Raw genomic sequence first — 13781 nt, 5'->3', positions numbered from 1 at the left:
TTTGCAGTGAGTAAAGCACACCAGACTGCGGACTGTCCATTGTACATTGCAAGATCGAATTCGACTAGAAAAGTTTATTCCAACATACGAAAACCAACCTCAGTTCTGGAGCATTATATCGAAAGCCAATCACAGTAAAGCAAAGAGGACTATAGCAAGTGTTATGCTTCAAACAAAATACAAAGCAGTTGGCCCTATCACAGATAAATTAAGTAGACAAATTTTACAAGAAGCAGCTACAGCAGGGGAAATAAAGGAATGTACTTATTAATATAGAGCAGGAAGAGTGAGGTACATAATAAGTCAAGACTCACCCATTACAGACGTGTACAGATACCTATTTATGGTTTCATATTTCCTTCAACTCGCGAGAAACCGCAATACTAGTGCCAGTCTCAAGTCGTACGCATATACCCCAAGCGAACAATTAACTTAATAATGAGAATAAGTCTCTGTACAACACACTACGGTTTTATCTTCCGTGTTTTCTCTTCTCCAACACAACGGCAGAGCTAGTCAAACGAACAAATTAATGCACGTAGTTTGTGGAGACGAGTGGTATTTGAGCATGCTTACACAAAATCCTCACACATACTCCCTACTGTCAAGCTTGCAGTTACGTATTTGACGGCATTAACGCATACACGCTTTTTGCTAGCGCATGGAGAAGTGCTGTCAAGGAAGAGCGCCAAGTTGACACTGGGATTCCCAGACGCTGCTCTTTCCTCGCCGAGTTCTGTATGCAGTCCTACACACGCGAGCACACACTCACGCACACGCAGCTACGCTGTCACCTGACGCTCCACACGCTCGTAGCATGGGAAATATCTCTTCCCATCCTGACTGTGGCACTGCACCCAGTTCCAATATAGTACGAGCTGTATTCTTACGCCCGGAATGACTAATAATTTAATAAAAAAATTTAAAACTAAGCTGAAGTTGAATAGGACAGAACCTGTTACAGGGTTACATGTGTGTCTTTAGCACAAGGAAGTTGTGGCCATGGTTGAATGGTTCAAATGGCTCTGAGCATTATGAGACTTGACTTCTGAGGTCATCTCCCCTAGAACTTAGAACTACTTAAACCTAACTAACCTAAGGACATCACACACATCCATGCCCGAGGTAGGATTCGAACCTGCGACCGTAGCGGTCGCGCGGTCCCAGACTGAAGCGCCTAGAACCGCTCGGCCACAAGGGCCGGCTGTCGACGGTCTCTGTCAGGTTGGCCTGTACGCTTTTGTGTTGTACGTGTCCCCTCACGTTTCCACTTCACTATCACATCGGAAACAGTGGACCTAGGGATGTTTAGGAGTGTGGAAATCTCGCGTACAGACGTATGACACAAGTGACAATGACCTGACCACGTTCGAAGCCCGGGAGTTCCGCGGGTCGCCCCATTCTGCTCTCTCACGATGTCCAGTGACTACTGAGGTCGCTGATATGGAGTACCTGGCAGTAGGTAGCAGAACAATGCATCTAATATGAAAAACGTATGTTTGTGGGGGTGTCCGGATACTTTTGATCACACAGTGTATCTCTTGGACAATCGTACGTAGGAAGAGTCGTCTACTTCCTCATTTTATCGCGGCTTCGGGGACCTCTACGATGTGATCTGGATGTGTACGTGATGAATGGGCCTGGGAGAAAGAAGTCCGGAGACTTCCTGCGGTCACATCCATCCGGCGGCTGTGACGTGCGATTCCTCGTAGAAGCCGTCGCGCATTACGTGCCGCGGAAGCGCGCCGCGCGGGAAGTCGGCAGCTCTTATGTAAAAATAGCGCTAGTCAGCTCAATGAGCGCGAGGTAGGGGCAACAGGCGTGACGCAGCCCCTGACGTCACCTGGTGGGCCTTCAGAGGCACCGGCAGGCGGCGGCGGAGGCGGCTCCAGTAGCGCGCCGGCTTTTGAGAGCGAGTGACGCTTGTCAGCTGTCCGCTCGCCCGCCAGTGTACACGCGTAGTAGCCGCGGCCGAAAGCGAGTGCTCTCACTGTGGGGTGTGAAACTCTTCTGTTGGTGGAGGATGAGTGCTGCGTTCCACTGCCATGTGCACCAAGGATATGAAGACAGTTGCCTCTCAAACGCGTCGATATTTCGACAAGGTGAGTGAGATACTGCAACACGATAGTGCTAACACTTTATCATTACCTGAATTGCAGTTGACAATCAATAACTATATCAGCTTTATAAATATACAGAAAACTGCAACCAGTTAACTTTTTTTATTTTTCTACATTCGTGTTAACACCAGTTTAGAACAAAGTTTTTATTTTAGAATAAAATTCTGTCGTCAGGTGCACAGATATTTTTATTTCGCTTTACCGGCTTCATCTACTGTAAACTGTCAATATATCAATCTGTGTTTACAATAGTCATATACAATATGTACATTTTTCGAAATCACATACAATCACGTACAATATGTACAGTTTTCGAAATATGCCATTATGCTTATGTGAAGCAAATACTGACAATTGCTAAACCAACACTAATTTTCTGAAGATGACAAATTAATTTGTCGAAACCGGTGAATCGAAATGATAATATCTGTACTACAGAAGACTGAATTTTATTCTGAAACATATACGGCACTTGCTGAAAAATAACAACTATGAACAAAATAATCAAAGCGCTTGGCTGCACACCGATTGTATGAGATGCACGAAAAAACAGATATTTGTCTGGACGTAGTATGTCATATCTTTGAGTGAAGGCATTTATAACGTGAACCAGTTGTACAGCACATGCTGGATGCTGGCAGCTTTATCGTAATCAGTCATTATATATTCATATTCATAGTGAAAAAGTTAGTGATCTGTGGCTAAGTGGCAACTACAGTGGAAGCTGCAAGGTGGATGCCAATTACAAAATCGCCTTTACTGTCGTAATAAGTAATAGAATTCATTTCGATACGACTCGTCGAATAACCATTATTCATAGCGGTAAATTAACCCTTTCAGTACAATTTTTTACAATGAAAATCATTAATTTTTGGTTATTTTAATTAATAGCGTAGATGTAACTGTATGAAAAAAATATTTCTTGCCGTTTCGTTTTCCGAAGCGAGGAGGGATGGGACATACAGGGTTACTGATAAGAAAGCCGTGGGGTACCCGATTGCGCAAAAACTAAAAGACGTACGGAAAACAGAGACACGTCTATGCCTAGAGCACCTCTCAAAGTTTCAAAGTCACATAACAGATACTCCGTATGGGCACTTTTTGTGACGCAGCAAACATTACATTAGTACGTGCGTGCAATTCATTGACGCGAAGTGGTCGTGAAGGCGCGATAGAGCCCGCTTTGCACAGCTGTTCATTGAGCTGCCTATCTGCAGGCGCGAACTAATTCGATGCGGCATTACGCAGAGGAGAGGGTTAACAATGAAACCTCGGGACAGCATACCCTCCCTACAAGTGCAAGCTGTAATTATCGGAATTCTACCAACCATTTGCGGGCTTTCCATTAGCAGTGGGACATTGATACATAGCAATAACATGTAGCAAATTGCCACTGGTTGTCCGATAATCTACGGCGGGACGCATATATTCTGATGGTAGTGAAAGGATTAAAGTCCTTTTATTTATCTTCTTGCCATAGAGTCAGTACCCAGGATTATAATATGGAAATAATGTGCTTGGAAAGGTTCGGAAACTAGTTTACAGCAATAAACGAATATTTCAAAGATACGTATTCTAAAACTTCCGTAATGGTAAGCCTAAAATACCAGCTTTTGTTGTGTGAAAGATTACAGACTTCTTCAGGCTGTTCTTTATTGACGTTGATTATTGATACAACATTCATGATCGATTCCGGAATACACATTTCATTATCAGTTGTATCTGAGAAACTGATGACATCTACGCATATCATTTTAACTGAATACGTCCTTAGTCATTGAATCGATATAGATCTGACTGCTTTCCCAGATACTCAGATGATAGAATTTGTATACCGTAACCGATCATGTATGTTGTATAAGTAATCAGCATCAATAAAGTGCGGCTTGAAGATGTCTGTAATCTTTTATACTGTAAAATACATGATGGGTGCATACCTCTCTTTATCAGAGCTCATTAAAAACCGGAAGTTAATATTCCGGAGTTATTCGTTATCAGTCCCGTAATCTCCATAAGGTTAACACAGACCGGAAGTGAGTTTTCGAGCAACACGGGTCAAGTAAATATAAGGCACGCTGAAAAATTTCTAAGTCCGAATCAAGGTCACGCGCACTCAGACGCGTAACATACGAAGGATAGATTCGCTATTTTTGTCTCTCACTACTATGATCAGTGGTCACCTGGCTCAATAAACGTTGCCACTCATAACTTGCAGAAACTTTGCTGACTTTTACGACAATACAACGATATTTACCTTAAATGTACAGTGGTACTGTTGCCGTGACTTGTGTTGAAGAATGCTGTGTTAAAACAGTCATGGAGCTGACTTTTGTCGGACAATTCTCTTTCCACAACTGTGGTGCATCTTGGATTTATTTCGGCGATCCACAGTCTGGGTTTTCTTATGTTTCGACAACAACACGCTATTATAAATACTTGTCAATTGCCTGCTTGATGACGTTTTGAATGGAAACATGTCGCCACACGTCACGTAACTGCATATGATTATTTCTATTTCATACAGTCTATTGCGCTACGTCCGTAGCTGAGAGGGCAGGGTGTCCTACAGCTCCACGGAGGATTCTGGCCGTCACCAAGGCTTTTTCCATTGTGGCGACTCGAAAGCACCGTGGTCCGTCTTGTGAGTTCGACTAAGGCGTTCTTTCAAGGAGAAGTAGCGAGTCTGACTGAGTACAAATTAACTCGAATTGCTGAATAGTTAGTTGGTTATTTTTATGGTAGCCTGCGCACAGAAAGCGCCATTTGGTTTGTAGTAAGATGCAACTTGGGAACGAAGGCGTAACGGCGTTATCTCGGCTGAGGTAAGTTAGCTACCGAGTGACACGTCCTACGTCTGTCATAAGGTAAAATCTCATACTTCTCAAACTATGTGCTACGCTCAAGGCAACAAGTGGCAAAAAGCACCGCGGAATTTGTGTAGCAAATGTGGCTATTTAGATTTTGACAGTGGACTGCTACTGTGGAAAGGTATGAAAGCATGTGAACTTCTATTGGATATTGGTAATTACTGTAGCGGTTTCAGATTTGAAAACAACTATTTAGGCTCTGCTGCACTACACAGTCCTTTCCTTCAACCAAGTTCATCGCATATGCCACGATACCTCTTCCACAATTATCGGATTTCGTGTTAATTCTCAAGCATTAGTAGATGTTCGTGTATTTAACACAAAGCATTCTGAGACTGAGAGTCTATCTCGAGCAATTACAGTGCGTCATTAATTGCAGGAAAGAGCCAAAGATTCGTAGAAGACTACCCGTCTAACTTTACCAAATGCAGATTGTGCAGTGTGTTTCGGAGAGGTAATTGCAGCCTCTAGGCTGGCATGTTAGATGGATACACCGTAGTCGGCGAATGTTTACTATTTGCACGACATACGAGAGAAAATTGTCAGAGAATGTGCTTCGATAAGTGCCGATGTGATAAGGAGTACCACTCAATCCATGATAAGAAGATTGCAGCACTGCATTGATACCAATGATCATCACTTCGAACACCTTCTGTAGATGGACGTTCATGCCACCTTTGTGACCTTCGTTGACCTTCAAAGACCTTACTGTTACACATTATTTGATCCGTCTCGATAGCCGCTACCAGAATATAAGTGCCAAACTATAGCATCCCATTAAAAAAAAAAAAAACAAAAAAAAAACAAAGCTGGCTTTCATATCTCTGAAGCGACCGCACAAAAAAACCAACGTCATGTTATGGCCCCCGTTGCCCCATGCAACGTTTGTCCCATGAACTTTTCAGCTCCTATCATACTTTCGGAGTTATTCTTGGTGGCAATAGTTAGTGTCTCACCCTGTAGTTTGGACAAATGGCAGCATCTGTCGTAAAGATTGAAATCCTTATTTTACGGATCGATTTCTGTCACTGTGTGACCATATCCAGTGCAAACTATTCGTACCTCGTAGGCGCATATCATAATAACAATATTGGATTGGTAGCTGCTGAGGTCACAAGATGGTTCTTCTGTAATTTCAAAATTATTGTATGCAGTAAAAGTGAAGATATCTGTTGGAGATAATCATCACAGTGCATTGTACACCTAATGGAAAATGTTGTGTTATTATGATATGGGCCTACAAGGTTCGAATAGTGTGAACTGAAGATGGTCACACAGTGACCGAAATCGATCTGTAAAATAAAGGATTTCAGTTTTTACGACCGATCAGCTATTTATCCGAAATATATTGGCAATAATACGGTCGTGGTGCACACGGTTCGCAACGGAATTAGACATCAAGATGATACGTAGGACTAAAATTTCCGGAACTGATCCTAAGCGATAATCTTCTAGTTCAATTTTTTTCGAAATGGAATCGTGGTGGCCTAAATACGTACACAGGAGTTACTTTAGAAACGTTCCTGACTGCTACACCAACTGGGCTCAGACCTACAGAAGCGCCAAAAGATTCTTAAGAAAAGCTCATATTACGTTTACAGTTTCAATTTTGCAAAATACGAGGGCACACAATTCACAATTCGGAATACTCTGGCAATGCTCGCAATAGCATAAAAATTCAGTCTTTATTCGGCACGTCAGCTCCGGCACGAGGGCTAACAGAGTGCTCCATTAATTCGGGCTGAAGCACACCACAGTGCATTAGGACAGGTGCAAGACCCGCATGCGGCAGGCGATGAGTCGCACGGAGTCGAGGGTGGGGATGTTTTACTAAGTAGGCATGCAACCACTGACGGAATGGTTTCTATCAACCTGCCGACTATTGAAATTCTCGTCGCTGCACAGGATATTCCCAGTCAGCGTTTGATGCGGGAGGTCTCTCAAGTCTAGCATATGTCCTACGTAGCCGATGCCCAAAACAATGTTACAGAACATTTTTCATGTATGATTCATTATTTATTATAAAACAAAGAATCTGTTAACAGCGCCCTGAAAAGTAATTTTCGCAATAAACTGGAATAAAATATTGAATGAATTTTGCACATTTTAAGAAAAATTCGTTGACAGAGACTGGGACACCCAGCGAAAAATTGTTTCGAATACCGGTTGACACATGTTCATGTCATTGGATACCACTGATCACATCCTGGTTTACACCGGAGCGAACACAAGCGAATGAGCGTTGCGAACTTGAGTTCTAAACGGTACGCAAGCGCTAGCGAACAGGATTCGGCGTTATTCTTCGATATTTGCGGGTACTCGCTTGTGTTCCGCTGGTTGCCGGTCTTTTAAGGAACCAAGTTCGCGTCCTCTCTGATTCGGCTCTAGTAACACAGTGAGCGCCTGCTGCTTTGGACGACAACTACTTTCGTTGTTGACGTGTTTCGTGACTGATGAAGTGGATCGAAGAGAAAGTAATGTTGCTGATAGAAGAATATAAACATCATAGGGCCTGTAGACTCCAAGAGATCCACAACAAAACTACCGAAGAAGAAGAAATGTAATTAATAGAAAATTGCCGAAGCACACGAAGGTCTAACTGGGGTCGTGAGAAAGACCATAAATTAATTGGATGTGTCCAGCTGGCGGAAACGAGGTGAATAAGCTAAAGTTTTATATTTCTTTTTGTTAAAAAAAAAAGAACAACGCAATAAATTTCCACAAAGTAAGCAAGTACGAGTCTGCGCATATTATGCTAATTAAAATTATAGGAAAGACCTGATCTTTCTCGTAAATTAAGTTCATGATAGCTTTAATTCCATGGCTGATGTATCTGTTATTTTAGAAGTTTCTGATGTAATAGCCGAATAAATAAAAATCATTTTCCGTCGCTAACGCTGCCCACTCTCTAACAATCTATAGAGAAGAATCTGTCAAGCAGCCTATGTTGTATGCGTATTTCACAGTTCATTAAGCATACTTTACTATCTTCGTTAGACATACTTCGCACATGTCACTGAAAAATCAGGAAGTGTTTGAGACATAGCAGCTATTGAAATGCGAAACAGTTAGTAACGTACATGCCCCCACTTGTCATTAACCATAATGTTAAGTTGCTCGCCAACTACTACTATTCTGCTTTTAAGATTCTTTCTCGGCTGTCACGAAAACCCAACGAAAAGGGTCTACTGGTGTATGAGTACAGCCTTGGAATAATTATAATGAAGACTGGAACTGCAATTCAATGTTAAGTGCACTACTTCCACGCGTTTCACTCTCACGTACAAATTCAGACGTCTAAATTCTTATTTTCCTACCCCATTTTGCTTGTTTGATCAAAAACAGCTTGCTCGCCATGCAAAACCATCATACCTGAATATTACAATCGCGGCTATATCTAGTATTATATCGAGTGAAACCTGTGTGACGATAAGAGATGAAAAAATACAATTAACACAGCGTATCGTACATCAAACATTGCGAGGATAAATAAGAAGAAGAAGATTCATTTGGAAGTGATAAAATGATTTTTTGTGTTTCGTATTGAGTAGTATGTCGCCAAATGATAAGAAATACCAACTGTTTAAAGGAGCAAACACAAAAACTTAAAATGTCAGTAATTATAGGCCCGGAGCATACAGATTACGTAAATACTCATTTTGGTGAATGTTTCTCGTGACAAACGGGAGATCCAGGCTCGATCTTAGTCTGGTATAAATTTTCACATGTCTCGACACATTCATTGTTTACAGCATCAGCATTTCTGAACAAATTTCAGTAATGTCCTGTCATAGCACTGCATTCATTTATATTATTTTTGTTCCTTTTTGTCTACAATAGACTGTCTGCCAGGCCAGTACTGACAATTAAGTGCTGGATTTACAGAATAAAGTTACGTTTTTGACAAAGAAACTTTTCTCATGCTGTTTCGCAGATGGCGTGCTGTCAAAACCATAAAATACCTAACAAGATGTCACCTTGTACATTCAAACCTCAAATTAATGCAGCTTAAGGTGAAGAATCACTGCAAAATAAGTGTTTATGTTATAGTTTTAGGCCTAAAATAGAAAAACAAAAAAGTTTCAACTATATCGAACAGAAGTAAATAACGAAACGGATGGAATGTAACACATGGATGTAAAAACATGTGTAGTTCAAAAAGATAAAAAAGTTGCACAGGACGGAATTTGCAGACACGAAAAATCCGGCAACAGAAGCTTCTAACCTCACCAAGATGATTGTATCTATTGTCACCTTGAATAAAAATATATATATATTCCTATTTTTAGTGTCAAACTGAACAAAATGCTGAAAGGTTGGGAACACTGCTCTAGGAGGTATTCATAGTTTTCACGTGTGGATGACATTAATATAGTATTGAAACTTAAATATGTGATCCTGGTCGTAGACCACTCTACACGGATCGGCAGCAAGACAAGACACTGAAAGAACTCACCGAAAAACTCTTCCTTATTCTCAGTGTCAACAAAAGCTACTCGCTTCAAAAAATTTACAAAGCGCTGTTTTGTTTGACAGGCAGTAAATCAAGTCGCACGTCTGTGTCAAACAGCCGCGGGTAAGAGCATTTTTTCACTCTAAGAGAAACAAACGGTGCTTCTGTGTTCTACAGCTTGACGGAATTTTACACCGACGTACGTAGAGCTCTGATTTTATGCAAGTGTTCATCGTTGTACAAGCTGCACTGTAACAAAATTATCAAAAGCTACATCACAATAAATGTACACCAGTGATATAGCAGTTGCAAATCTAATGTTCAGGTATGTGCCTTTTAAAATAAAAATACTATTATTAGCTGGTGCCTCCTGCGAACAAGCGAGGAGTCTTTTCCAAAACATGTAGATACTGAACTGCGAGCTAGCTCAGATGTTAAGACACTGAACTTGCATTTGGGAGGAGCAGCATTCATGCGAGCATCCTGATATAGGTTTCTAGTACCTTATCTTATCGCCTCGGGTGAATGCCGGGACTGCATTCGCTTCCCATCTTCCACAAACTGAGTTAATGATTCGTCTGTAATGATCTCGACGTCGACGATACGTTAAACTGGGACCTTTCTTCGTAGTAGGCCTGAGATACTGAGTGACTTTCAGGGACAAAAATTCATTACCAGGTATTTGACGATAATAAAACACCAATACAAGTAAAATCATTTAATTAAGTTAGTGGTGACGTCTGTTTTGTTTGGGATAAGGACATATGAAACAAAGTGAAATTATTAACGTGATGACCAAAATGATCAAGTACTTACAACTGTAACAGTAACAGACACGTTCAAAACCTGAATGGAAACTAACTATACGGTTTGAATGGGAAAGTAAAATGACGTATTCAGAGCCCAGAGGTGACATCGTAACAAACTACTTACGGATGTAGCAGACCTGGTAGGATCAGAAGTACTGACTTTATGAGGAGCTTCGTGCAGGTAAAAGTCAATAAATGCTTAAAGGAAACAGAAGAAGCAACAACAGTGGTAGAACTTATTTGTACTTGAATCATTTTACAACATGATTGTGATACAGGAAATACCACAACAGAGAAGGGGATGTCGAACAAGTAAAATTGTCCAGATAATCACTCAATAAAAGCTAGTCTTTTGGTCCACGTTGTATTCCGATTAGGGTCCTTTCAGAGTATGCTGATGCAATAGCTCCTTACTGAACAATCGTATACGGCTACTCACTCGACAAAAGATCCGTATCCAAAGATTTTAAAGTTACACAGGCCACATCAATAGTCAAGAAAGGTAATGGGAGTAATCCATTTAATTACACGTCCATATCATTAACGTCGATATACAGCAGGATTTTGGAACACATAATTGTGTTCGAGCATTATGAATTACCTCGAAGAGAACGATCTATCAAATGGTTCAAATGGCTCTTGAGACTATGGGACTTAACATCTGAGGTCATCAGTCCCCTAGAACTTAGAACTACTAAAACCTAACTATTCTAAGGACATCACACACATCCATGCCCGAGGCAGGATTCGAACCTGCGGCCGTAGCGGTCGCGCAGTTCCAGACTGAAGCACGTAGAACTGCTCGGCCACGAACGGTCTATTGACACAAAGTCAGTACAGATTTAGAAAGCATCGTTCTTGTGAAAATCAGCTAGCTCTACTCGCACGAAGTGTTGAGTACTGTCGTCAAGGGATTTCAAGTTGCTTCCGTAACTCTAGATAACCAGAAGGTTTTTCACACCGTTCCTATTAGGCAACTTTTAATCACAGTGCCTGCTTATGGAATGTCGTCTCACTTAGGCGAATGGATTCGTCATTTCCTGTCAGGTCACAGTTCGTAGTAATTGACGGAAACTCGTAGAGTAAAACAGAAGTGATTTCTGGCGTTCTCCAAGGTAGTGTTACAGGCCCACTGCTGTTCCTTATCTATATAAACGATTTAGGAGACAATCTGAGTAGCCGTCTTAGGCTGTTTGCAGATGATATCGTTTGTCGTCTAATAAAGCCATCGGTAGATCAAAATCAATTGCAAAACGATTTAGATAAGGTATCTGTAAGGTGTGAAAATTGGCAGTTGACCCTAAATAATGAAAAGTGTGAGTTCATCCCCATGAATGCTAAAAGGAATCCGTTAAACTTCGGTTACGCGATAAATCAGTCAAATCTAAAGGCCGTAAATTTAAATAAATACCTAGGAATTACAATTTGTGTTGGAAATAACACGTAGAAAATATGGTGAGGAAGGCGAACCAAAGACTGCGTTTTATTGAGAGAACACTTAGAAGATGCAACCGATTTACTAATGAGAATGCCTACTCTCCGCTTGTTCGTTCTGTCTTGGAGTACTGCTGCGCGGTGTGCGATCCTTACTAGATAGGATTAACAGAGTACACCGAAAAAGTTCAAAGAAGGGCAGCACGTTTTGTATTATGAGGAAATAGGGCAGACAGTATCACAGACATGATACAGGATTTCGGGTGGAAATCTTTAAAACGAAAACGTTTCTCGTTGCGGCGGAATTTTCTCGCGAAATTTCAATAACCGACTGTCTCCTCCGAATGCAAAAAATATTTTGTTGACGCCGACATAACATAAGGAAGAACGATCGTCATAATAAAATAAGGGAAATCAGAGCTCATACAGAAAGATGCAGGTGTTCGTTTTTTCCGCGAGCTGTTCGAGAGTGGTTAATAGAGAATTAGTGTGAAGGTGGTACGATGAACCTTTTGCCAGACACTTAAGTGTAGCCATTTAGATGTAGATTTAGATAATCACAGCTCTGAAATGCGCCGTTGTGGAGCTACGACCATGAAACATAAGCCAATCACCAGTGAGACGTGGAAATTTGTAAGGCCCTGTCCAACAGGGCAGTTTTATCAGAGCAAGCTGCTGTTGTGTTGCTAGATATTTCTCATTGTATCTTATATTAGGATTTCTTCCTTTTCGTTCGCATGTGGAGTGTGGGAAGAATGAGTGATTAACTGCATCTATGAGCGTTGCAGTTAGTCTGATCTTGTCCTCACGCTGTCTGTGGGAGGTAGTGATATATTCCTACACTCCTCACTTAATACCTACTTTCCGAAACAGTCTCTGACGCAAATCCAAAGTTTATCTAGTTTTGACTGTTTAACGCAATCAACTTGAGCTAATTTAATCACTCTGTGAGCTAGTCGGCTGGGACATGTTACGATAACGACGTCTGTACGCAAATCTCCGATTAGAAACTATTGTAAGGATGTAACTCCACAACAATAAGGCCCAGTGGCTAAGCATCAGACGACGACAAAAGCTCATGCATGAATCCTCGGTCGTTCCTAGGACTTTTTGTGGATTATTGCTTTTCTCACCACTGGCAAAGACTGTAAATATGAACTGCCAAGTTTCGGCCTGGTTCGTAAGCCTTATAAACTGTAGGTCCCCTTATAAATTGAGTAAGTCAGTTCTAATGTATGAACAAAGTAAAGGCATATCATTTCCAATGTGATCATGTCCAGTAAAGCACTGCAGTGTTCAATCCAACCTTCGGTTCAGAACGGCTTTACATCTCATCTCAGGAAAGATTTATTACCGACTGGAAAACTTTCTTGACTTTACGTCTCATCTCCAATTCTACGCTGAACTTCATGTTAAGTTTGTTTTTCTTCCTCCTGCACCACGCAGACATGAAAAATATATTTGATAAATAGCCCTCTCTAATAAATTAGCTTCAAAAATATTATTCTATGCTATACTGGATGTAACGGATGTAAGTGCAGACGTTTCTGTTGGTGACTGAGGATAGTGTATTGAAGAACATTAAATTAGTATTTACTTCATTTGCAGACTAATGGTTATAGCTATTAGTAGCAGCAGGTTTTTAGGTTAGTACATCCAAGTGTATGTGGCAACAGCAAGCCATTAACGCTTGTTTTTCCCTGAGCAGCAGGTCAGGCGTTGAAATGTGGCGCATGGACTCAAAACAGTACCTACTGACAGGCATAGTCCACTTAGTGGTGCAGCTACGGCTGTGCATAAAACGCTGGGTCGTAAAGTTTGTGATGCGTTTGTGGGAAGACTGTTCAGTGCAGAAGAAAATCAACTTGAACACTGATGTGTGCTATTAAGGAACCATATATAAAACTATGTGCACTATGCCCGTTACATCCTGTATAGACAGCCTCCGATTATCTACCGTAACATGCAATAGAGAATGCATCCAAAAAGACTGAAAATTTAAGCCAACAACGGAAACGGAATTCCGGCAGTCAAGGAAAATGTGACTGTAGACGGCATAACCCACCTAATAGACACTAAAAGTAGTAGCTGGACAGCT

The 13781-nt window shown here is 41.2% G+C and overlaps 1 protein-coding gene across 2 annotated transcripts in view; it reads left to right on the top strand.

Annotated features, from left to right (window-relative positions):
* Positions 1–13781, top strand: part of LOC126484299 (E3 ubiquitin-protein ligase LNX-like) — a 668372-nt gene that overhangs the window by 615932 nt on the left and 38659 nt on the right. Inside the window, exon 1 of one of the 2 annotated variants that reach the window (XM_050107731.1) lies at positions 1908–2102. The exons of the other annotated variant lie outside the window; for it this stretch is intronic. Coding sequence (XP_049963688.1) covers positions 2024–2102 — 79 coding nt within the window. The 5' untranslated portion in view covers positions 1908–2023. Of the gene's footprint in view, positions 1–1907; positions 2103–13781 lie in introns of those variants that run through there. 2 annotated transcript variants of the gene reach the window in all.

Source organism: Schistocerca serialis, chromosome 6 (assembly GCF_023864345.2).
Source record: "Schistocerca serialis cubense isolate TAMUIC-IGC-003099 chromosome 6, iqSchSeri2.2, whole genome shotgun sequence".
Taxonomy (NCBI): domain Eukaryota; kingdom Metazoa; phylum Arthropoda; class Insecta; order Orthoptera; family Acrididae; genus Schistocerca; species Schistocerca serialis.
Note: the sequence above shows the minus strand (reverse complement) of the source record. Positions and strands in the feature narration are given on the sequence as shown.